The following is a 26290-nucleotide window of genomic DNA, read 5'->3' on the forward strand; positions in this document are numbered from 1 at the left end:
CTGACTCATTTGATTTTATTGGAAAGATATGATTCAAAAGAATTAATCATTCACAATTCAGCTAAGCAGAGCTGTGACAGACAGATGGGTGAATCTCAGTTAAATTTGGTTTCTTTCTCACATAAAGTTACTTCAAGAGGCTTGGAATATAGTGTACAAGTCTTGTGAACTTTATGGTCATTTAAGTCTATTTTAAGGCTTAAATGTTCCAGTTCTCATTCATTGTAGTTGCATGGAAAAAAGCAACCAAATGCATTCTTCAAAATGTTTACTTTTGTGGTCCACTAAAGAAAATGTTTTGGAAAGACACAAATGTAAATAAATGAAAACAAAATGTAAATTTTGAGGTAAGTTATACTTCCATTCTTGGTTGTTTTTTTATCTCTTCACACATAAAAGGGGCATTCACACGACATGCGACAATGATTGAATAGTGCAGCAGAACTTGTGTGTGAATGATTGCAAGAAACTCTGTGTAGATGACCTCGTGAGCACACTCATAATCATTCACGCATCCACCCAGACCTTCCTGGAAGGCAACCTTTTAGCATTTTCTTTGATTAGAAGACAAATAATAGGACAGACGCAATTCTTAGCCATTATTAATGAATCACAGGAAAAAGGGTGCAGGGGAAAAAAGGAAGCTGAGAGTGAAATGAAAGAGCCATCTGTCTTTTCTTCTGCCTGAAGAGCGACGCACGAAAGGCGGCCGGGGAGCGATTGGACCGATCCATCAGGTCAGGGGTGGACGCTCGGCCCAATGTAATATGTAGCTACAATGGCTTTGATTGGCTCGCTGTGTGAAAGCCAATCAATATCCATTTCTCCGGTTCCTTGAGGCCGCCTCCAAGACCAAGCAGTTATTTCTCTTTAAATCCAGGACAGTCCATGAGCATCTTATTTGCCTTTAATTTGAGCGTGTCGGCATGACTAGAATGTTCTGTCGTTCAGCAGTCGATTTGCTCGCTGCACAAAGATAATCGTCTCCTTCCAGATTGCTTGAATGGGTGCATTTGAGTGTGTGTACTTTGACTACATCCCAGCAACTTTCTCCGAAATTTGGCTAGCGTTCTGGCAAGGTTTTCCCAAAGTTATGAACAAACATTGTTCCAGCCTAGATTACAGTTTTCAAATCTTGGTATTGTTCTTAAAATTTTCACAGAAGAACATAATTTTTTGAAACATTGATGGAACGTTATTGACATTTGTGGAACATCAAAGGAACATTATTGATATATTCGTAGAAAATCGATAAAACATTATTGATATTTTTGTACAACATTGATGGAATGTTATTGAAATATTTCTGGAACGTCGATGGAACTTTGATATATTCCTGGAAGATCAAAAGAACATTATTAATACATTCCCGCAACATCACTGGAGCATTTTTGATGTATTCCTGGAACATCGATGGAATATTGTTGATATATTTGTGAAACACCAATGGAATGTTCAATATTCATGGAACATTGATGGAAAATTGTTTATGTAATCATAAAATATCGATGTTTTATGTGGAATGTTATTTATAAAATCATGAAACATTGGTGGAACGTTATATATTGGTGGAATACTGGTAATGTTATTGATTCTTGGAACATTTTTTTCTGAAACTTTCTATTTGGATGTTCATTTTCTAAAAGTTGCTATTTTGTCAGAATGTTCAGAGAACATTAAAATGCAGCATATTCCTGTAATGTTTCCAAAATGGAATTCTTTTCCTTAACTTAATGGAAACATTAACAAAAAGTTATTATTTTTGTTTGCTAAGAGGAGTGTTATGAATGTAACTGATAGCTTTCTCCATATTACAAGCTGGGTTCCTGGCAAACAAAAGTAGGGAAAGCCACTCAATTTAATAATTTTCATATATAATCAATTACTTGTACCTCAGAAAAAACACCATAAATGTGGTCCTTGCTTTTTTGAGGTGGACGCCTGCGGTTTGGGAATGCAATCAGTTCTAGGAGGCAATTATACACAAATACTTTGTTCTGGCATTTAAGAATGACCATAATAACATTTCAGATTCTGTTTAATGAGATCAGTCCGCTGGTTAGTCAGGTTATGCCGTCTAATAGCATAAAGTCACATAATTTTTTGATGCACATGGAGGAATTTACCCGATAAATGCATTTCAAACTCCTGTTATACACATTAACCCTTTTTTACTCAAGTCTAAATGCACTTCAAGTGAACGTAAAAGCAATTAAGGTATATTCTTTTTCAAAAATTGGGGTTTCCATCACTCGTTTCTAAAGATACTTCAGAATTGACATAAAAACAGGATGATGGGAGCGTAGCTACAGACCCCCAGCAGCGGCTGGTATTGTCTGGCCTGGTGTAAACTCTCATCCTGTGGCATACACATCTCTCTCTCTGCCTTTCTATGTGTACGTTTGATTAGAGATTCACCAGAGACGTGGACCTGATTGCACTGAAGGGCTTGGCGTTTCCTTTCCTCTCATTAGCATCATTTTTAGTTCCATTGATCATTTGTGAACGTCTAGACAGCACATTTACAGATCTGCCTATGTGTGGGGAGGATGAGGTTTATGGTAGTGCTCCTTTGAAATATTTCCTGCTGTGTGTTTGATGCTGAGGTGTAGATTATTTTAGGCTAGTTATGCACCCTTTTGAAGAATACACTGTTACTGTAATTGCTAATAGACTCAGGAGTAATTAATGAAATTATTTTAAAGATACTTTGACTCTGTAGCTGCCCAAGCAATAAGCTTGGCACAACAGCAATAAGTTTATCAATCCTCAAAAAAAAAGGGTCAAATTTAATTTAATTTTGAATAACATTTACGAATAAAATTAAACAAAACAATATTGTATTTGCATGCATAAAAAGAATAAATAAATAAATCAAAATACTGCTGTTTTTAACAATCATATAATCTTAATAATTTATGTCATTTGATTGTACAAAAAATAATTACATGTAACACTAACTTAACAATAATACAAATCTATTTATATTTTAATAAAATAATTATATGTTATTTATTTTGTAATCATATTATATTGTATTTCATTATATAATATATACATATATTTTTTTTTATTTTAACAATACATTTGAAATACTATTTAATATCTTATTATATAAACCACATTCAAAAACTGCACTAAACAGAAGTATATTCATTTATTTGTATGAAATATATTTATAATCATAATTTCTAATTCTGAATTTATATGCAATGATTAATCACGATTAATCGCATCCAAAATAAAAGTTTTTGTGTACATAATATATGTGTGTGTGTATTGTGTATTGTGAATATATATATATATATATATATATATATATATATATATATATATATATATATATATATACACACACACACACATGCATGTATATATTTAAGAAAAATATGTTATGCTTATATATTAAATATATTTATATATAATATAAATGATATGTATATAAATATATACATGTAAATATTTTCTAAATGTATACTGTATGTGTGTTTGTTTAGTTTGTTTACTGTTATGTACACAGTATACACATAAATATTATGTACACAAAAACTTTAATTTTGGATGCGATTAATCGTTGCCCAGCACTAATATTTTCTTTTTTTTTTACTTTGTGAGATTAGAAAGTATTAAAAAAATCTGAAATGTTTATTTAAGAACTGACTGGTGATTCATTCTTTTGAACTGGTTGATTAAAATGAACTAGATGAACAAACTGACTGGCTGAAATGAATCTGAGTACTATGCTAATGCTGTTTGCTGTACCGTATCTCCCAGAGTATTGTCTCTGCCTCAGTTTCAGTTTGCCATCTACTTCTGGAGAGTCTGTAGATGAAAATGCCCAGACCTGCACAGGTTGTGTCTGGTGTTTGAGATTGGGAGCAGTGGCTGGAGGGTTTGTGATCACTGAGTCAGGTGCTTCTCTCTACTGCTAGTCTTCACGGCACAAATGCTGTTTCCCTGAACCTGGCTTGATATAGAAGCTCTTCAGATGAGATCAGCTCTGGTTCTCCTGAGGTGTGCGGCAGACGAGTCATTAGCTGTGGCACCGGGACGCAGGTGGCATTAGGGAGAAGTGATTCCTGTCAATCACCTCCTAATAAACACCGCACTCCTTCTGCCTTTTCTTTGCTTGGTTTTAGGACACTGCTGCTAATGGTTTGTTTCATCAGTATTACTGTACAACTACTCAGTTTAACATACTGCAGCAAAGTACACAAGTACTAAAATGGCACAAAAGAGAGAGGAACTTAATGTTTTTAATGTACAGTATATTTATGCATTATAAATATTAAAAAATGTATTGTGCCACCAAAATATTAAAATGACACGCTGGGTGAATTACTCTGAGTTATTCAAATTAATCTGTGAATCAGAAAACAGATTGCTATAATGAACTGAATGAGTGAACTGAATCATTAAATCCTTCAGATTGAACTGACTTTTCTAAATCATATTTAATGGAGAAAAAAAATCTGAGTCTATTTTTGAACCAGTTCATTGAAATTAACTTTCTGGATGATTCTATTTGATTGAAACAAATTGAATTTAATTAAAATTTGTGAACACTTTTGAGTGATGATTGTCCAAAGGAAATGAATCGCTAAAACAGATCATTCAAAAAAAAAAAAATAATAATAATTAGAGCCCGACCGATATATCGGCCAGCCGATATTATCGGCCGATATAAGCTAATTGCATTTAAATCGGCATCGGCATTTATAACGGCCGATGAAACATGAGAAACAGAGTCTCATGCTTCACTCATGTTATGAGTGTTGCACAGTGTGCCCACCAGAGGGAGCTCTGCAGCTCCAGAGTTAACAACAGCGCCAGAAGTCCACTACAGAAGAAAGCGATCAACTGTTTTGACGGTGAGTCTGTCGTTCGTCATGTGAAATGATTGTAGATTTAGTTCATACCCTGTATATAAAAACTGTGTGGTAGTTCTAGCTAACGGTCCTATCATTATCACTTCTAAATATTCTGTAACATCACTTACAGCCGCTAATGCATTGCTATATTAGATTAGCCACAAAGCTAATACCATGTTTATCAGTGGAAGAGCGCGAACGTTAATAGGAGGTCAAACTGTAACGTTAGTGTTTAACTTATTCTTATTCTATTGCGGTGTGTTTCCCACATAATGACCGCGTAATTGGGCCTTTCACACAGGACGCGGTATGCACGGCGCTTGCCGCTGGGTTCAGCGTTGCCCTTCAGATACAACGCGATTTGCGCTGCGCTATGGCATAGGCGGAGTTTTAAAAACGTTTAGCAGGAGCTCTTTCATAGTCTGTTCCTCCTCCTTTCGGTCAGCAGCAAACATGTATCTGTCCCGTTGTAAGAAGCGAGCGATAGCGCTAGTCCTGCTGTTGAGAATTAAGAGAGAAGCAAGGAAGAAGAGGCTACCCTCAGGTCCAGAGAACAATTTGGTGAATTCAGGCTGGTTACGTTACTCTAACGCTAATAGCTTCCTTTTTAGCAGGCCCCTTAAATGCTTGCTATTAACTTGTTTGAAGGGGGTTCTTCTCAAAATTGACAGCGGTGTGTTCATGACACTAACGTTAACCATTCAACTTCGAATTGATTTCGTAATCTTCCGGTAATAGTAGGCAAGACGATGTTTTGATTCAGACTGCACAAAGAGAAGAGGAGAAGATATACGGGTCTGTTGTGAATGTGTCTGTGAGAGCAAATATAGTGTAGTTACAGTAAGTACAGTAGGTTCGTCAGAAATGATTAAACCAGAGGGAACATGTAAATAAATGTGAACTGAACAAGCGCTTTTTTTTTTTTTTACATATTATTTCAAAGCAGCTTTACAGACATAACAGGAAAATGTTGAAATAATATTGTTAAATATAAGTAGGTAATACCTATTGCTTGACAAATAAAAATATATATATATATTTCTCATTTTTGCCTATGTAGGAGATCCCAGTTTATTATTATTATAATTCTAATGATGACATGAGTAATGATACATGGTGATATTATTGATACACATGCTTATTCTTTCTCTGTCTCTCTTTCTGCCTACAGATGGCTGAAAAAGGTGAATGCTGTAGCAGCAAAGTGTGGGACTACTTCTGCAAATACTTTAACTTTAGTATTATAATTTATTTACAGTAAACACACAGACTGTTAAAACCAGCTTCAACTGGAAGAAAGTAAAAGTGTTAAATGTTTAAAACCAGACTGTTTTTTGATCATTAAAAAATATATACTTTTGATGTGCAATTGTTTAGTCATTGAGACTGTAATCTAAGGCTTTTTTTTTTTAACATAGTCCAGTCTGGAAAATGGTTTATACAGCCCACATACATAGAACAGGCAGATATTTTGCTATTGACTGTTGTGTAAATGCAGTTTATAGGAAATGGGTCTAATATCCAGATTATTTTTAAAATCAAAATATCGGCTTATAAATCGGCTCTTTTAGAGTTAATATCGGCATCGGCACCCAAAAATCCATATCGGTCGGGCTCTAATAATAATAATAAAATCTAATCACTGTTAAGTGGTAAACAAATCTGTCAATCTATTTTTAATCCTTTCATTGAAACAAATTGTCTGAATGAATCAGTACATTAAAACAACCTTTAGAATTGATGTTTTCGAACACTGTTGAGTTGACTCAAATGATTTTGGTAGATCTGTTTTAAACCAGAGTGAAATGAATGAACTGAATCACTAAGATAGAGAGTTCAAAGTGGAATGAACTGTTTAAACAAAGTGAATCGCTAAAACAGAAAGTTCAGTGACTTTTCAAAACATTGATAAAGGAATCTTTTTTTTGGAATCTATTAAGTGAATCTTTTTTTGAATCCGAATTAACAAATTAAAAAAAAAATAATTTAAATAAAAACACTCTTATGAACACTTTGATTGATGAATCAAATTAATCAACAAAACCTTTTTAGAACCGATTCATAGAATTGATTTAAACAAATCAGTTTGATTGAACCAAACAGGCTTTAATTGTAAGCACTATTCCATGATGACTCAAATTAACTGGGAAATCGATTTTTAACCTTCGTCTTTTTCAAATGAGCGAATTGATTCAGACTATTTGTGAATACAATTAACAGATTAATTGAATGAATCAGAGGATCTACTTTTTTTACCGAACCATTCAAACTTTGACCAAACTGGTTCAGTCTGCACTAATGATTCTCTGTATTAAATCAGATCAGGCTTCACACAGATACTTGTTGGAAAATGAGAATGTGGTTATTACAAAAGAAGGATCCAAGGCACTTCAACTGGTCCAACAATGTTTAAAAGCCTTTAGTTACATTCTGGCCATCTCAATAATGATGCATTTCGGCCTTCAGCCTTCCTCCAAGTGTGAATGTATCTATGTTAGCAAAGTTGTGTCATTACTTTAAGTGACATGAAGCATCAGTTTGACTTTTTAACCCGGTCTCTGCTGTGTTTTGTCATTGCAGACCTGCTAAATGAGTCCATTGGCTTGAGTTATTGATGTCCCCTCATATATTTGGTGTGTCTTTGGTGTGCGTCTGCTCTCTTTAAGCAAGGCATTTTATTTGCTCAGAGCCGCGGTGGTTAGCGATCCTCCCGGGAGCTAATTATCTGAAGCCATGGGCCTGGTCTCTGTGCGTCTCGGCCGATACGCTGATCTAGGATCTGTCTCTAATCTCCAGCATCACAAACAAACTTCCAGCCCACAGCGGCTCGTCATTATGTGTTGTCCCTAACCCCCTAACTGTTCAGTGTATTTGATGAAGTCTACAGAAATCTCACCACTGCCATTAAAAGTGGACATGAATTGGATGCTCAAGTGCCCAGAGGCCTTTTCTAACATTAACAAGCACTTATCATTCACGTCTACACATTTAGAGAATATTGAGAGAAAACTGGAGATGTTGCAACTTTTGTGGCTGTGCAGATGATTGAGTTTAATACACGCACCAGGGCTCTCATTTATGAGTAAATGATGGAGAAATATTGAAATAATGACTTTTGGAATGGCAAATTTGTCATAGATGAAATCCAGATGGGACTAATAAGAGTAAAGTCATTTGTATGGCTGAATTTAGTTATTAGTCATTAGAGCACAATAAGTGTGATTATAATTGAAACGGGGCTTGTGAATGTGTGTTAGTTCAGAACGGCTTCGTAGAATTATGCTTATAATATCAAATTAGGCAATTTGGTGTTAATCGTGTTAAATGCTGCAATGCTGTTAAACATGTTTAATTGATCTAATTTGTTGTAAACACACACAAAAAAATCAACCTGCTGTATTAAATCCATGAATTCAGTGTTATACCAACCTCAAAGGATTCAGAAGCATCTGTACGCTGTGTCTCTGAAGTTGTTTGTAGCACATTTTATATACAGTACGTATATATTATTAATGTTGTTTTATATTTTGATAAATATATATAAAAGGGCTTACCATTTAGAAGTAAGAATCAGTTTGTGTAAATAAAATGAAGTAAAATGTTACATTTTAAATAAATCTAAAATATTGTATAAATATATAACAAATATATTTAAAAATAATAATAAACTATATATATATAACAAATTATATAATACATATAAAAAATAAATTATAATTCTAATTATATTTAATATAAGTCTAATTAAAAGTGATGAAATATGTGTAATTTATTTAAATAATTACATTAATGTATAAATGTTTACAAATAATTCATTTTTTAACAAATTATATGATATAAATAATACATCTAAAATGTTCTAATTGTATAATTAAGTGATGAAGTTGTGTAAAATGTATCTTAGTACATTTTTTATATATTTACTAATAAGTATTAATTCTAAAACATTATTTTATAATTGCATACAATTTTATTATTTAAAATAAATAATCTATAACAATAGTTTAAATCATATTTTTTTAATATTAACATATTTTATTTTGTACGTGATAATTCATTATTTTATCATAAAAGTATAATTATATTATTTTAAATAAATAATAAATAATAATATTTTAATAATATAATAAAATGATTTATTTTAGTACTTTTTTGTTGTTGTTGTTAATCATATTGGTTCAAGACATTATTAAAAGACGTTTTGGCATCGTTCGCTTCTAGTGCATTGTCTTATTTGCAGACTGAGTTCATCTACAAACATCCACAGGGTCACCGAGAGGGTAAAACGTCATGAAAAAAACCAAAAACAAATGAATGGCCATCAGCGGAAAAAATGATCTGCTTAAAATGCATGATATGATCCCTTAAAAACAGTCATTTCTCCTGGCTGCTCAGATGAAACACGGGCCGTGATGTTCACGCAGGGACTGGAATTGGCTCGACTGGGCTTGTAAGATATATTTTGTCTGTGTATGTGTATGTTCTGCACAGAGCTGTAATCACAGCTGTCTGATGATGAGCTCTTCATCTCCCTGCTGTTTTTTATTCTGTGTCTCTGTTTCTGTTGTCTCTCTGGCTGCTGTATGACGTCCTCCAGCCACAGCACGGCGTATCAGTGCATTTACTATCCTCCAGAACAGACGGCCAAGGCCCGCGAGATCCTGTGTGTGGTGTCCCAGCTGCAGCCGCACATCTCTGCGCTGGCCGACCAGCTGCTCCAGACGGCCCAGCAGAGCTCCAGCCAGCCGCTCCGAGACGTCCTCAAGAGCCTGGAGGAGAAGGTGAGGCCTGCAAACGCTTTCCATTCATCAGGTGGGACAGATGCTACAAAAGATTTCGGTTTCAAATAAATGCTCTTCTTAGTAACTTTATCATCTTCAGAGATTCATGAAGAAAGTGCGTCACCATTTCCACAAAAATGTGGTGCAACGTAATAAGATAATTCTAAGAAAAGTTTAATTGTAAACATTTTTTAACAGTATTGCTGTTTTTTAATGAGACTTATTTCCAAAACATGAAAATTTAAGAAAAGTCCCAAAATCTAAATTTATATACGGATATTTATTATTATGACTCATTAAAAACCTTTTAATTTAATTTAATTTAATTTAATTTAATTTAATTTAATTTAATTTAATTTAATTTAATTTAATTTAATTTAATTTAATTTAATTTAATTTAATTTAATTTAATTTAATTTAATTTAATTTAATAATTAAATCAATTCCAAGACAATAAGTAGACGTTAGGTGTAGGTGAGGATCCATTCTGAAATTATTATTATTATTATATTAATTAATAATTTATTAAAACGTTAAAATATATAATAATAGATATTATTAGATAGATCTTTTTTCATTCGTTGATTTGTTTGTTTATTTAATTATCTATTTATTATACAAAAGTATTTTTTTTTATGTAATAGCTGGACATGAGGTGTAGGTAAAAGATTTATTATGGTATTATTATGACTCATCAAAAAAAACTCTTAAAAGATGATTTTGCCAGTGTTCTTGAAATAAACAATCAAACAAACAAATAAGTATTATAAAAAATAAAATAAAAATATATAGAATTAGTTAAGGTAATAACTGGACATAGTATTAATATGACTCATTAAAAAAAACCTTGAAAATCTTTTTTTAAAAGGCTATTTTAGCCAATGTCCTTGAATATAGTTAGTATTTATTTATTCATTTTTTTATGTTTTTTGTTTTTCATAATAACTGGACATGAGGTGTAATTGAGTATTCATTATGGTATTACTATGACTCATCCAAAAAAAATCATCTTTATTCGAGAGGCAATTTTAGCCAGTGTCCTTGAATACCCGAGTCAATCTGGGATTGCATAAAGTTTTAAATTTTAAAGAAAGTATTAATCTTCAAGGCGGTGGTTTGGGAGCATAAATGTAAAATGAGGCAGAAATTAGTGCGTCTGGTAATAGTCCTGCAAATGTTCATGCTTTAAGGGCAAATATCTCTGCTAATGAAATACGCTACTGTCACACTCCATTTATCCACATGCACAAGCTGCTTCTGCTGAATCACTGAGAGAAACCATTTACTGTCTGTACCACACAACAGTACTGTGCTTGTACCGTGTCAAATGCTAATACCATGGTATTACCATGCTACCATGACTAAAAACCATTACAGCAAATCATTAAAATACATCATTGAAATGAATTGCACGGTGATTCGGTACAGCAGTGAATGTGCTCCGTGTTTCTGTAGACAACACCAGATTTCACATCAACATACGCACCGAGTCTCGGCCTGAAACTGGTCCGTTTGGAAACATGAAGGCTGTTTGACAAACGGGCATGGGTCTGTCACGTTCCCCTCTGCCAGAGCCAACAGAAGCCACCGGACAGAGTGTCTCATGTTGGAGGCCTTCATGTTTTATGTGTGTAATTAATGAATTACATCTGCTGCCGTCAGTGTGCAATCTGTGACACAGAGATTGTTTCTGTCACAGCAGAATATCAGCAATCAGCCTCCTTCATTGCTTAATTCTCTCTGGCTCTGCTCTTCACCTCCTTGATTAGCAGTACGACGGCCGCCGCATGATCACACGCTTCTGCTGATTGAAATCTCCACCTCAGCCTCTGTTTGTGTGGGCGCCTGTTGATGTTGCATTAGACTTGTGTACATCACTGCAAGCACACCATCTACGACTGTGACTATTTTTATTTTATTTTATTATTTTATGTATACAATACAGCAAGCACAACATCAAGGGCTGTGACTTTTTATTTATTTCATTTTATTTTATTTTATTTTTTGTATACAATACAGCAAGCACAACATCAAGGGCTGTGACTTTTTATTTTATTTTATTTTATTTTTTGTATACAATACAGCAAGCACAGCATCTGTGCTTATTTTATTTTATTTTATACAGCTAGCACAACATCTAGGGCTATGACTTTTTATTTATTTCATTTTATTTTATTTTATTTTTTGTATACAATACAGCAAGCACAGCATCTAGGGCTGTGACTTTTTATTTATTTATTTTATTTTAATTTAATATTAGTTTTTTTAGGTATCATTTTAAACAAACAGCATTTGTAATTTTTTATATTTATTTTAGTTAAAACTCAGTCTAACAGTGTAACTTAAATGTTACAATCGATGTTTGGACAAAAATTAATTTTCATCAATCAATCTTTCTGTCTGTCTGTCTGTCTATTTTATTTTATTTATTTTTTTAAATAGAGATCACATTAACCAAACAGTAATTGTAAAGGTATTATTTCAAAATATTTCATATTTATTTTATTTTATTTTATTGATTTATTTTTATTTTTTATAACTGTAATTTTAACCAAACAGAAGCTGTAACTGTTGATTCAGAATCTGTTATCATATTAACCAAAATGCAACTGTAAAAAAAAATCAGTTTTTTTATTTGCTATTTTATTTATTAATTTTTTTTTTTAACTATCATGTTGACCAAACAGCAGTTTGTTTATTGAAAATCTTTCTGAACTTTTTATTTATTTATTACAAACAGCAATTTTAAATAATTATATTAAAATGATTATATTTATTTATTATATTATTTTTATTTATTTTTTAAGATTTATTTTTTCATTTCATTCAACGTTCAAACTCTTTCAAGCTTATAAAAACGCTTAATTGTAAGGCATATTTCTCTAAATTAACAAATAAATCAATTAAAAACTGACCATGAAAACAGTATTTTCTTTTATTGGTCTCATCTTGATTTCATTTGTAATATTTTTTCTTTCTCAGATCCAGTTTATCATGATTTATTCTCAAGTCTCCCGATGAGGTTTTCACTGTGAAATCAGACTTTTGGACATTGCATACTCTGAGAGTTTCTCCAAACATACAAATCTATACATATGTATAAGTACCTATACGAATATGAATGAGGTCGTCCTGCTCTTTCTGTTTTTCTTGCAAATATTCGCACAAATCATATGTTGTTGTTTCAGAAGAACCGGCGTGTCTTCTGTGTCTCTAATTCTTCTCACTCTTTCTTCTGCGTTTCTATTGACTATACCATCTCGGTCTGTTTATTCGTTTTCTGATGCATCTCTCGTCCTTCCCTCTAATCTTCATCACAGGGTCTTATGCTGCGCTGTATTTTAATGAAATGTTAGTTATTAAACGCTGGCTCTTCTCTGTCTGTCTGCAGACGAAGCAGTTTGTTCACGCTCTGAAGGATGAGTTGGTGAAGAGTGCTCTCCTGGCGTTGCACGCTGCCCGTCCCGGATACGTCAGCAAGAGTCAGAGCTCCGCTCGGTCCAGCCCCGATCCACACCCCAGCGCCGCCCAGAAGCCACACAGCGTCTGCAACAATGTGGACGACTCCCAGACACCACAGAGAGAAAGCCAAGCGTCTCCCGTCCGCTCCGACTCCATCCCGCACCACAAAGAGTACGACGAGGAGGAATGGGCAAGTGCTTCACTTCATAGAAATCATGCATCATTAGGAGTAGGGATGCACAATATTGGATTCTCTCCTAAAATCTGATATGGTAATACATAACAACTCATTTTGGTGGAAAGCCAACAGTGTAGTTTTAAAAGTATTGCATTATAAAAAGGTAACTGATTTGTTACTTTTTTATGAAAAGTAATGCATTACTTTTTTTTTCTTTTTTTTCTCCTGGGCTGGGCTTGCTTATTTATTTTTAGTAACAAAAAAAGAAAGAAAAATGTGCCGGTAGGCTCACTTGCTCCTAAAATACTTCTTGATTTTGGTCATTCAGATAAGACATCTTTCGAATCTGTAAAGACTGTATGTTTATTTTTCATACTCTGTCAACCAATAGAAGTCCTGCTTTCATAAATTTGCATAAATGTCACAGGATTAACCAGTAAGTGCTTAATTAAATATTATGAGAAGTCATTTTATTGTCTCTCTCTCCATAAAAAGGTGCAATAAAATAGAAAGAGCAAACACACTCTCTTTCGAGGATATTTTACTGTTAGTCTCAAACCTGCTCATTTGTTTTTTCTCCTCCTTTACGCATGGGGAGACGGTCTTATCTTTTGGTGCTAAAGATAATATTTCTGCATAATAAACCAGAGCTGAAGTTGAATTGCGTGTGTGTGCGCGTGCGTGTGCGCGTGCGCGTGCGTGTGCGCGTGTGTGTGCGTGTGTGTGTGTGTGTGTGTGTGTGTGTGAGTGTGCAGCTTCTGCAGTGGTTTTAATGAGATCAGGAGCCGTATTACAGAAACATCCTGACTTAGTAACCATACTGAATTTCAATTAGGAACTACAGTATATACATTCTGTTGAACTTGTCTAGCTCTTAATTTAAGTTTTTAAGAAAGGAAGATTCTGTAATAAGAAGCCCGAAACAGGCGGACAGAAACATCTTCTTTAGGTTGTTGAAGAAACTCCTGGAAAGGAGTCGAGCACAGCTTCAGTCAGACTACATCTAAATGAACCCTGAAATAAATCAAATGGTCTTTCAGAGCTAAACTGTTAAATATTAACACGTTTACAGTACATACATGTGTGTGTTTGAGTTAGGATTTCTGTGCTTATGTTTTTCTGTAACATTTTCCATGTGGGTGAAGCATACAATATAGTATATAAAATACATACGAGTAGACTGGGTATATACAGTATGTAACACAAAATCAAAACCAATGCTATAAAGCGTAAATATCTGTTGTAAATATTTCTAATTTTTTTGGTGTCAGTTCTCTGTGATGTTCTGTAGGTGTGGGTCTGTTAACGTTTGCTCTGGCTCTTCTAGGACAGGGTCTGGGTCAGTGTGGCGAAGAGCTTGAACTGCGTCATCGCTCTGGTGGATAAACTACAGGAGCAAGACAACAACAACCAGGAATCAGCGCCCGGCCACACGCTGGCAGACGTCATCACCTCACACAGTCCCGGTACGACAAACTACACTGAACACAAACACTCAGATGATCAATTATAACTCTAGACTGCAGCTGCAATCAACCAGCAAATACTTAAAGGCTAAAATAATACATCAAAAATGCCAAACGGCTGCTTGAATGATCAATGAACTGCCTAAAGGTGATTTCATTTCCTTTTATGGTGAGGCATAGACTATGAAAAATGAAAAAATCATTTCACTGTCATGCTTTTGACTGAATTAATTATGCGGTTGCCCTGGATTAATTACGAAAATGATACATTTTTGTTACACTTAACGCTCCCCATTATGAGGATTTGAAACAGCGTTTGATTTATTATTTGAATTTTGGGTAACACTTTACTTGAAGCCTTTATATACGATGCATTATTAAAAGTATTTCAATGCATTAATTAGGCCTAATGCACCATTGTTTGATCCCATTAATAATGGTAAACAGAGATGAAATCCATTTTAATGCTTACATTTATTGCTACACCTTAAAAAAATTGTAGCAAGGAATCTAAAAATGTAATAAAAATGTTATTTATGAAATATATATATATATATATATATATATATATATATATATATTGCATTACAACATACATTTTAAATACCTGTATTGTGCTTTATAAATAAAGTAGAGAATAGTGTACACAAACGTGACGATATATCGTAATTTGTCTTCATAATTTTAATAATAATATTTCACACATGTTGCCAACTTCATGCATCCTAGAAAAGCTCCTAATGGCAGATTTTCCACTTCACTCAAGGTGTTTCCCGTGAGAATTTTTCACTGGTTTTTTATGCTTTAATAACAACCCACAGCATATTTTTTTGCACTTGTCAGATGTGTCAGTTGAGAGATTAATATTAGCATCATCCAAAGATCTTCTGTCAGACAGGAATAGTTAAAGGAAACTTCTGACACTGCTATTAAAGTGAAACAAAAAAACGATGACAAGCAGTGCAAGAGTGCAAATCCTGAGTTTTTAATGCAGCCAATGCTGCCACCACTTGCACATTATCTGAAACTACATGTTGAGGTTCTCCCTGTTGCAGTCTACAATAAATAGAATTTGCTGAAGGGCTATTATGCTTCTTTATGCTGAGCTCATATTACACTTCATCTCTGAAGGTTCTCCAAATTCACCGTTTCAAATAGCTAATTTTTTTAATAAAATTTGAGATTCGGAGCAAACAGACTAAGCCTTGGTGTCATGTTAAAGCAACTGGTCATTAATTATTTATGACTAATTTCAGATATATGGTGTTTTTTTTCAAGGTATATTTTTATTGCATCAGTTTAAAAGTACTGCATCGTTTGTTAACAAGAATGCAAAAGTGTGGTAATTCCGTATTTTCTCCTGACACAAGATTGCATGTTTGCGAGATCATTGAAAGCAGTATTTACATTTTGTGTGAAAATGTCAACATTATAAGCCATGTATTTTCTAAAACATTTTTGTGTCTGTGCAAATACTTCACATAGCACATGAAATCAGCTGTCATTCAAAGGCGTTATGAAATGATGTCAGACTGGTTTTTAGGTTGATGTCTCGTGTCATGCACATAAAAAGTAATTAATTTAATAAAGAACAGCTATTCCGATCAAAGGTGTGAATACACCCTGGGTGGAAACCAAACTACTGAACATGACTTTTCAATGAATGTTCTTGTGAAATGGGCTTATTGATGGGCAAAACATGGATGGGGGATAATACTGCCAAAAATCTGATGACTCATGCAAAACAAATCCAAAGCAGGGCTTGTTGCAAAACAGATGCACATTCAAGGAGTGAGGCAGATCTAGTTCCCAGATTTAAATTCTTTTCTCTTGCAAATTTTTTTTTCTATGACAAATGATGTGTTGCAAATCACAGATCTGGATGACAAATTGCAAGAATAACAAGCTAGGGCATGTGAAATTTCAACAGGGCAGCTGTCTTTGACATTTAGAATTGATTTTTATTAGGAAAATGGAAGGTGTCTGAACATGTTATCTATGTCATCTATAAAGGTGAAAAAAAAATGGAATAAAAAAATATTACAAATAAATAATTAATAATTATTAATTATGAGTGAATTATTGAATTATTGTTTCAACCGGTTTGTTAACAAACATTATCTCATTGAGCAACAAATTAAGTGACTGTTTTTATTAGAGAGTACCTGAATCATTTGTTTGAATTGGTCATTGAATCATTTGTTCAATTGATAGATCCAAAAACTTTGATTCAGTCAGAAATGAAGCAAGTGACTGTCTTTTTGAGTATCATTTTTAACCAATTTGTTTAACAGGAATGAATGAAAGGGCTGTCTTTAAGAGTGACTCGTTCAAAAGCACTGATTAAGTCAGGAACGAGACAAGTGGCTGCTGTTATGAGTGAGTCATTGTATCATTTGTTCAACCGATTCATTCAGAAACATGAACTCATTCAGCAGCAAATTAAATGACTGTCTTTAAAAGGGGAACATTAATTGCTTGTTCAATCGATTCATTTAAAAATGTTGATTTAGTCAGCAACGAAGCAATGATTGAGTCGTTGAATCGTTTATTCAACCAATTCTTTCAAAAACGATTCATTCATTCAGTAGCAAAGCATGCGACTCTGTTTGAATGAGTCATAGATTTGTTTGTTAATCCATCTTTTTCAAAATGTTAATTTGTTCAAGAACAAAGCATGTGGCAGTCTTTACAAACGAGTCATTGAATCATTCGTTCAACCAGTTTGTTTAAAAATATTAATTCATTCAAAAACTAAGCATGTGTCTGTCTTTACGAGTGAGTCATTTGAATGTTTTTTTTCTGTTCAAAAACACTGATTTATTAAAGAGACACCACTACTGTGGACACTCTGTGGTTTTATTTGGAGCTATTTTCATTGATGGAGCAAAAACATTGATGTTGATATATTCCAGACCATATTTAGACAAGGAAGCCAAGACTTAGTCTCTAGTGCACCAAAGATCTTATCTGCTAACTTTGGTCTAATTTTGTCTACCGGATTTTGGGACTTTGATAAGAGTTGTAGTTGTCTTAGTCTGTAATTTAGACATCAAACAAACCCGTGCATGCCTCAAGCATTAAACACAGTTTGTTTAGAGCACTTTAATTTCATTGTAATCTTACCAGTGTGTAGGCTGCTTTATACATGTTACATCTTTTATCTCCATTATTGTAACATATTTATTAATTGTAGATTATAAAACTTTTATAACTTCTTTATTCCATTAAATCCTTTCCCTTACCCAGCAGGGTAACTCACACAGTGCTAAATGCAATGTAGTCATGCATGCATAAATAAGCAGGCTTATTAACTGTCATTAAAAGAAAATCGAAATACTTGCCATGGATTTTTTTTATTTTTCATCTGTCACATGGAGCAAGTGAGTCAGATTAGATAAATGTCAACATGGACCAGTTGTAAAATGCCATCGTCCTCAAAAAACATGAACAAAAGTGCACAAAGAATAAAAAAAATACTACTACATTAAATACAAGTTCACTGACTGCAGATTATTTTACAATGCTGTCATAACCAAAACCGTTTTCCATGTTTTGGTCCAATAGTGTTCAGTTGGAAAACACGTATTAGTTTTACACATTGGCATTCTCAGTCTCTTTCCCTTTTACTGCAGTGATGATGTGTTTTTATTGGCTACTTTTGGACAATGCATTACCCTGTTTCCCATGTTTCCTGTATCCAACCAGATTTTTTTAAGAAACAACTTAAAACAAACTAAACCATGGTCACATGACATTAACATAATTTCCAATTAAGCTTCAGCAACGCTTTAAGACTTCAGTTATAATTGTTTGTAAGTGTGTGAATAAACACAATTAGGCTGTTAAAGCAAGTAAATGAGTTCACTTGTTTGGCATGATTATGTTTAATATCACCAACAGCCTCTCATTTAAATGCTTTAAAGTGCTTTAAACAAAGCACATACAAATCAGATCAGTTGATAAATAGAGGTCACAATCTCAAAGGTCCAGTTTCATTCTCATTGATACTTACCATATGTGGACTAGTTGAAACCAGGTCACTCTGAATGGTCTGGAAAACACATCACAATTGTCATATTTTCCCCCAGATCCTCCCATGACAACTGCAGTTTGGCCGGATCAGCTCGGCGTCCTGGTCCAGTCATTGAAGGAGTGTGTGGCAGAAGTGGCAGAGAGAGCCAGGCGCTCAGTGAGCTTCGTCCTGCTCCAGGAGGCAGCGTGCAGCACGGCCCAAGGCCTGCAGCTGCAGCAGAGAAGGGACGCTGTCTTCAGCCAGGCAGTGAGTTATCAGACACAAAGTCTTTGGCCTTTAGTTTAGTTAAGTGTGTTTTGAAAAAATTTGTTTTCACTTTGGTAAAAAAAACTATTCCAATCTGTGTTTAAATCAATTTCTTAGCATTGATATAATTCATCAAGTTGAAACGCTGGGTCAGTGATGGTTAAATTCCGGGTGTGGTTTAGTTAAGCTTTAAATTAAGCAGTGTTTGAGTTGAACCGGCTAGCTTTTTAAACCACTGGGTCTGTGACGATTAAGTTTAGGGTGTGGTTTGGCTCAACCTTAAATTTAGCAGTACTAACCATTGTGTGTGTGTGTGTGTGTGTGTGTGTGTGTGTGTGTGTGTTCACTGCTCTGTGTGTGTGCACTTTGGATGGGTCAAATGCAGAGCACGAATTCTGAGTATGGGTCACCATACTTGGCTGAATGTCACTTTCACTTGACTTTTTTTTAAGCTTACGGAGTTTCTGAAGATATGTTTGTTGTGTATCTGCAGCTGGCTGCACTGGCGTGTGGATTTGTCATGCAATTATATGCAGGTTTGGAGGATAAGGGCTTTCTCAGACAGCTGCATGCCGTCGGGTTGGTGGCCCAGTTTGAGAGCCTGCTGAGTACATACAGTGAGTATCCTCTATCAAATACGCAATCACACCAAAATAACCTGCTAGATGCAGTAAAACGCTGGTTACTGGAGTAAACATGGTTCTATGAATGGTGGAAGACCCCCAGAGAAATACATGGTGGAAGGAGTCGCGTTTTACACATAACATCCAGAATATCATAAAATTAATCAGTCACATGTGACTTTGAGCGATGACCTGCCGGAAGCTATATCAGCTCCTGACAGCATCACGGTCGGTCTCATGGTCATTCTCAATCCAAATGATCAGAGACTCAGGTTGTCATGATCCAGTCACTGAACTTCTGTTAATTCACCACCAGAGGTCATCATCCACAACACAGACTCTCACACTACACAGTACACTCTGGACTACATTTCCCATGCTCCATTGCACCAATCACATTCACCTGAAAACAATCACACACAGCTGCCACCAATTACACACACACAGCACAATCATCAGACACGCTTGACTTCCTTTCACACACGGCAGAGTATTGTTCTGCACATATCCCTCTCCTAGTGATAGCTGCGATACGTAAGCCTTTCCGTGTTAGTTTCTAGTTTTCATAAATTAGTTCTACCATTCATAAAACCACGTTTACTCCAGTAACCAGCGTTCTATTTCACTGTTTCAGACCGCCAGAGTCGGTCAATACATGGAAGAAGACGAGAACAACCAAGTCATGAGGAAATAAGTGCTAGCTTGGTATATCAAGTTTGTACAAAATATAGATATTTTTTTCTTAAATTGATTCGATATGAGGCAATACGTTTATATCGATATACAGTAGATACAGTAGTTTGATACCTGTAGTGCCAACAGCAAATGCACTATAGAATTCTCAGTACGAGTCAGTCCTGATACAGTGTTATAAACATGAACCAGCTAATCATCAGTACGCCTGCACTCCGGGTCAGGGCAACGTAGCTCCTACTTAAAGGAACACTCCACTATTTTTGAAAATAGGCTCATTTTTCAACTTCCCTAAAGTTAAACAATTGAGTTTTACAGTTTTTGAATCCATTCGGCCAATCTCCAGGTCAGGCGGTAGCACTTTTGGCTTAGCTTAACATAGATCATTGATTCTGATTAGACTGTTAGCATCTCATTTAAAAATGTTTCAAAACATAGGAAATTTCGATTTGTTTCCTATTTAGAACTTGACTCTTCTGTAGTTACATTGAGCACTTCAGCACCTCTACAAACTTTGTCCAATCAAATGCTCTCTAGTATCTGAAGTGTCCCCTCTCCTACACTATAAAGCGATATTGAAGTTGTAGCTAAAATCAGTCGATTGTTCACAGAATTACTGCTTTCTTTATGGTGAAGTGCACTGCATAGGGGATAGGGAACAATTCAGTGTAAATATGCTTTCCTTTGGGGCAAATGTAGTCTGGTTTCGCATTGTCTTCAGTGGACCTGTATAGAACTGTTCAAACTGTTTTATAAAAACAATAATCCACTCAAGATTGTGCGTTATTAATTTACTACTGTTTTGGCACTCCATACATGTAGTAAAATGACAGTAACCCACATAACAAACGGACTTTGCTCAAATGTGGCCTCAAGCTGGCACTGCTGACCTCCTGTCGGCAATATCCGGGCCGATTGTTGTTGGGAGGAGTGTAGCCCAGATCAGTCAGGTGATATGTGGCCCAAATCAGGATCTGGCAGCATATTATGTGACCCATGATAAACAAAATAAATCCAATATTGCATGAAAACGATTAAATGATCACATACATTTTAATGAAGTGTAGTATTGTTAGTATTTGAAATGCCAAGTTAAACAGAATGAAACATTATCATTTAGTTATCATTAAAGTTAAGCAAATCAGTCAACTGCATTAAACCGCACTTAATTATAATTTTATTAAATTTTATATTATTATTCTTGCTACAAATAATCTTAGAATCCTTAACTTACATGAAGAGAGAGAGATAATTTAACCATTATCATGTAATATTTATTTGGTTTACCATGGAGCACATAATTTTTTATTAGGATGCTGTCATGGACAAGCATTAAATAAAATGATCCTGAAAGTATCTTATTTTTATTTAAATCCTCTGTATCCATGTGATGCTTGGTGTGAGGAACAGATCATTCATAGGCGATATGTATCTCCTTCCTCTGTAACTATAGTAACAATTAAACAATTTGCTGTTAAGAAGTTCTACAAAAAGTTTTATGGCAGTGATATCAAACGCTCATTGAATGATATATGCGCGCCTTGACAGAGTTTATGATTAAGTTACATGTGTCTATCTGTTATGTAGACGCACTCTTTACTAGTCGATTTGTTCTTTATAAAAATAAATAGAAAAATCAATGCAATACATTTTTTAATGCACAGTTACATGGTTTGTGGATTTTAAGTCTGATTTTCGATTCAGTTTAATGTACTGTACTTTATTGGCATAGTTTGTGTGTACAGCAGTTTTGGCCCACATCTGGCCCGCATGGATTTCACGTTGGCCAGATGTGGGCCGGATCTGGGCCAACACTATGTTGCTGTCTGGGACCAAAGCATGTCACAAAATGAATAAAAGTGGTTATAGTAATACACAATGCAATAATATGAAATATTAAGGTCTGGGCTATATAATGCTCAGTTGTGGCTCAGATTTGGGGATTTTGGTTTACTTAAGGCTGAGAATTAGCACCAATATTAAAACCTGTTTTGGCCCAGATTAGGGCCAGTTAAGGGTGATTACCTGGCTGAGATTCGACACTTTGGCCGAGGGAAAAGTGATTGTTTGGCCCGGATCTGGGCCAGAAGACATTTGCTATGTAGTAATTCAGCCTCGAGTGACGTAATGCTTTATTTTGCACTTGTTCTCTGCGTATGATTGCTGTATGGCTGTTTCCCACAGCAACCAAACTTTGAAATAAACACTCTTCCAGTTTGCGCGTGCCTTAGATCGCAGATTACAGTCAAGTGCTTGAACATGCATCTTAACACGATACAAGTTTGACCTCAGTTCACTGTTCTTGCAGTGTGAAGAGCTGGAGGCTGTTGTTTTTGTCTAATGAAGTGTGTTTGAATGACTCATGAATGACTGCGATTGTTTGCTTTGCTGGGAGAAAGTTAATCTGTAAAGGCAATGCCGGTGGGGAGATTACTGTGTCAACTGTGTTCCGAGGTAATGTTAGAGAATTACGTTGGTTATGAAATAATAACTGTGCCTTAAGAGAGTGAGGTACATCGTGTTTTGCAATCAACATTCCTGGTTAAACAGGGTAGTTAGGCGGTCTAATTGTAGTTAACATTTTGAAATTATTATTTTTTTTCCTTTATATTTTCTATTTTATTTCACATTACAGTTAAACTTTTAGTAATTAATTTTTGTTGTTGTTGTTATTATTCCTTTGTGGTTTTTATTAATTTGTATTTCATAGTTTCAAAAGTTAGAAGTTAGAAAAATTAGATGTGTGTATATATATATATATATATATATATATATATATATATATATATATATATATATATGTGTGTGTGTGTTTTTTTTTGTGTGTTTTTTTTTACTTCTAGTTTTAATTTCAGTTAACTATAACACTATAACATTGAAGTTAGAGACAACATTTTTATGAACCAGTCATTTTTATGTGAGCATAACTGGTCAATCATGGCATCAAACATTGTGCATCCCTCCAGCTTTGCCTCCCTCTCTGACAAGCTTAATCACTTTTATGCTCGTTTTGATCAAAATAATGAGATCTCCCTGAGCAAAAAAGCTGAGCATCAACCCAATGAACTGCATCTCACACTCTCCACCTCAGATGTTTACTCCACTCTGCATAAGGTGAATGCACGGAAGGCAGTTGGCCCTGATGGAAAATATTTTCATGTACTTAAAGCCTGTGCGGAGCAGGTGGCTGAGGTTTTCACGGACATTTTCAACCTGTCCCTGGCCCAGGCAACTGTTCCCACTAGTTTCAAAACCTATACCATCGTGCCAGTTCCGAAGCACTCCGAAGCCAGTACCGAATGCTGTTCATTGATTTCAGTTCTGCATTTAACAGTGTAATCCCCTCCAAGCTGATCTACAAGCCTGAAACCTGACTGAGATCTGAAATAAATCTACAACTGGATTTTTGATTTTCTGACTAACAGACCTCAGTCTGTTAAGTTAGATAACCTCTCATCCTCCATCACCCTGAACACCGGGGTACCACAGGGTTGCGTACTGAGCCCTCTTCTGTATTCCCTATTCACCCATTACTGTGTTCCTGTTTATGGCTCCAAAACCATAATCAAATTCGCAGATGACACCATGGTGGTAGATCTGATCAAGCATGAGTCAGCCTACAGGGATGAGGTGCAGCATCTGGCTGTGTGCTGTGCCACCAACAATCTGGAACTAAACACCCAGAAGACTAAGAAGATCATTGTGGACTTCAGGCAGACTAGTCATGCACACACACCCGTCTACATCAATGGAGCTGTAGTGGAGTGTGTCAAGTTTCAAGTTCCTTGGCATCCACATCTCTGATGACCCCATCTGGTCCCTTAACACCTCCACCCTGGTCAAAAAGGCACAGCAGCGCCTTTACTTCTTACGGAGCCTTAAGAAAGTTCACCTGAGTCCCAGGATCCTTGTGGAATTCTACTGCTGTACCATTGAGAGCATACTCACAAACTGCATCTCAGTGTGGTGCAGCAATTTCTCCACATCTGACAGAAAAACACTCCAGCGGGTGGTGAAAACTGCTCAACAGATCACTGGCTCTCAGTTAATGTCCATTGAGAACTTTTATCATAAGCGCTGCCTGGGCAGGGCAATAAACATCATCAAGGATGCCTCTCACCCTAACCATGGACACTTCACCCTCCTTCCACCCGGCAGGCGTTATAGGAGCCTATGCTCTCGCACTAGTAGGCTCAGGAAGAGCTTCTTCCCCGAGGCTGTGACGCTTCTGAACACCACACCACCAATCTAACCTGCACCTGCTTTCTTATAGCACTGGTCACAGTACTTTACATACATGTATTTGCACTACTCATATTTTGCACAGACTGCACATTGTTCAAGCTATCACACTGTAAACTATCTAAAGTTGTTACCGTACATAGCACAGTAAACTATTTCTATAAAAATAATATTGCACTACTGATACTTTGCATAGAATACATTGTTTAACAATACTATTGTTACTATAGCCTGAATGCAAGTCACTTTGGTTAAAGGTCCCATGACATGGATTATTTCCTTTTCTTTAAATGCTTTTTAATGTTTCCTTAGGTGTACTTATATTGTTAGTATGATTTTTACATTTAAAATTTTGAAATAAAAAGCATTTTTTATATCCTGATAATAGCCCTCTGGCTTGAATGCTCTGTTTGAAGGGGCGTGTCTGCTGTGAAACTCCGAGTAAACGACAACTGTTGTGATTGGCTGACATCTTTGCATTTGAAATGCATATTACATGTGGACCCCTCTCAAATATATATATATATATATATATATATATATATATATATATATATATATATATATATTCTACAGCTGTCGAGATTAACGAATCGTGGATTTGTTGATTATATAATTATTTTTTCGATCTTTTCCCATCACATGAAAGGCTGCAGTGATGAGTATTGAATAGACAGCGTCTGTTTATCGCGTGAATGCAGTGATCTCGTCATTATTGCAACACGTTTTCTCTCACAAAATGCTTTCACCACAGCTATCAGCAAACACATGAATACAGTAAGAGCTTTGTTGTGCAGCATAACAGCGTCATTCATTGTAAAGGCAGTTTGGGCAAGTGTGCAGATATAGCCTACTCGCGATGTGTGAGAGCTCCGAAAAAAGGGAGCGTTCTTTGATCGCTCTCTGTAGTTAAATCACAATTTAAATAACAGATTTGTTTCATGCTACTAAGAGAAACAACGTGAATTGATCGTTTAGTCACTGGCTTGATTCACTGATGCATAAACAGTAGGCTATTAAACGATTTAGAAAGAAAGTCTGTGTGAACTTGAATGATTAACTACACATCAGAAATCACTGATCACAGATCAGGCATTAATGAACAGGGTTACTCACTGTTTGTGGCGGTGCTGTCGAATCCATATCATAAAAGTCTGTTTGTAACGCCTGTCCTGACATTAGGGTGACCACCTGTTAATAAGCCCAAGGGGGAACAAGGGGTACGTTTCTGAGGGACAATGCGGGACACCCCATGGGCAGACTCACTGATAGTGGTTTACCCATTTCTAGCACATAGTACCTTATATTAATAATGCCCTATTCCCCTAAACATGTGTAATTGCTGATGTATGCTCATGACAGAATTGACAGATGCACTTCCACTTACGATTTACTTTAGCTATTTTATTAATTTTTCATTACAATTTATTCACTTTAAATAAATTATAATATAAAATTATAGGATTAAAATGAATTGTAGTTGCTCAACACCACAGGAAAAGTAAAAAAAAAGTCTGACATCACAACTCAAGGGAAGGGAAGGGTAATAAAGATAATGAATTTCAAACGAAAGTGACTGAACCAATCATGTTTTTATTAATATAAGTACATACATATAATTTGATATAATATAGAAGTAACGTTAGGCTATTTTTATACTTCAAACTGAAGTTAATGAACCAATCATATTTT

At 35.2% G+C, this 26290-nt stretch overlaps 1 protein-coding gene across 4 annotated transcripts in view; it reads left to right on the forward strand.

The window, feature by feature from the left end:
- LOC132144025 (type II inositol 3,4-bisphosphate 4-phosphatase-like) overlaps positions 1-26290 on the forward strand; it is a 162740-nt gene that overhangs the window by 103718 nt on the left and 32732 nt on the right. For all 4 annotated transcript variants that reach the window (XM_059554730.1, XM_059554731.1, XM_059554733.1 and 1 more), the window contains 5 exons: positions 9469-9652; positions 13044-13304; positions 14620-14758; positions 18850-19040; positions 19534-19657. In XM_059554730.1, coding sequence (XP_059410713.1) covers positions 9469-9652; positions 13044-13304; positions 14620-14758; positions 18850-19040; positions 19534-19657 — 899 coding nt within the window. The remainder of the gene's footprint in view (positions 1-9468; positions 9653-13043; positions 13305-14619; positions 14759-18849; positions 19041-19533; positions 19658-26290) is intronic.

Source organism: Carassius carassius, chromosome 7, assembly GCF_963082965.1.
Source record: "Carassius carassius chromosome 7, fCarCar2.1, whole genome shotgun sequence".
Lineage (NCBI taxonomy): Eukaryota > Metazoa > Chordata > Actinopteri > Cypriniformes > Cyprinidae > Carassius > Carassius carassius.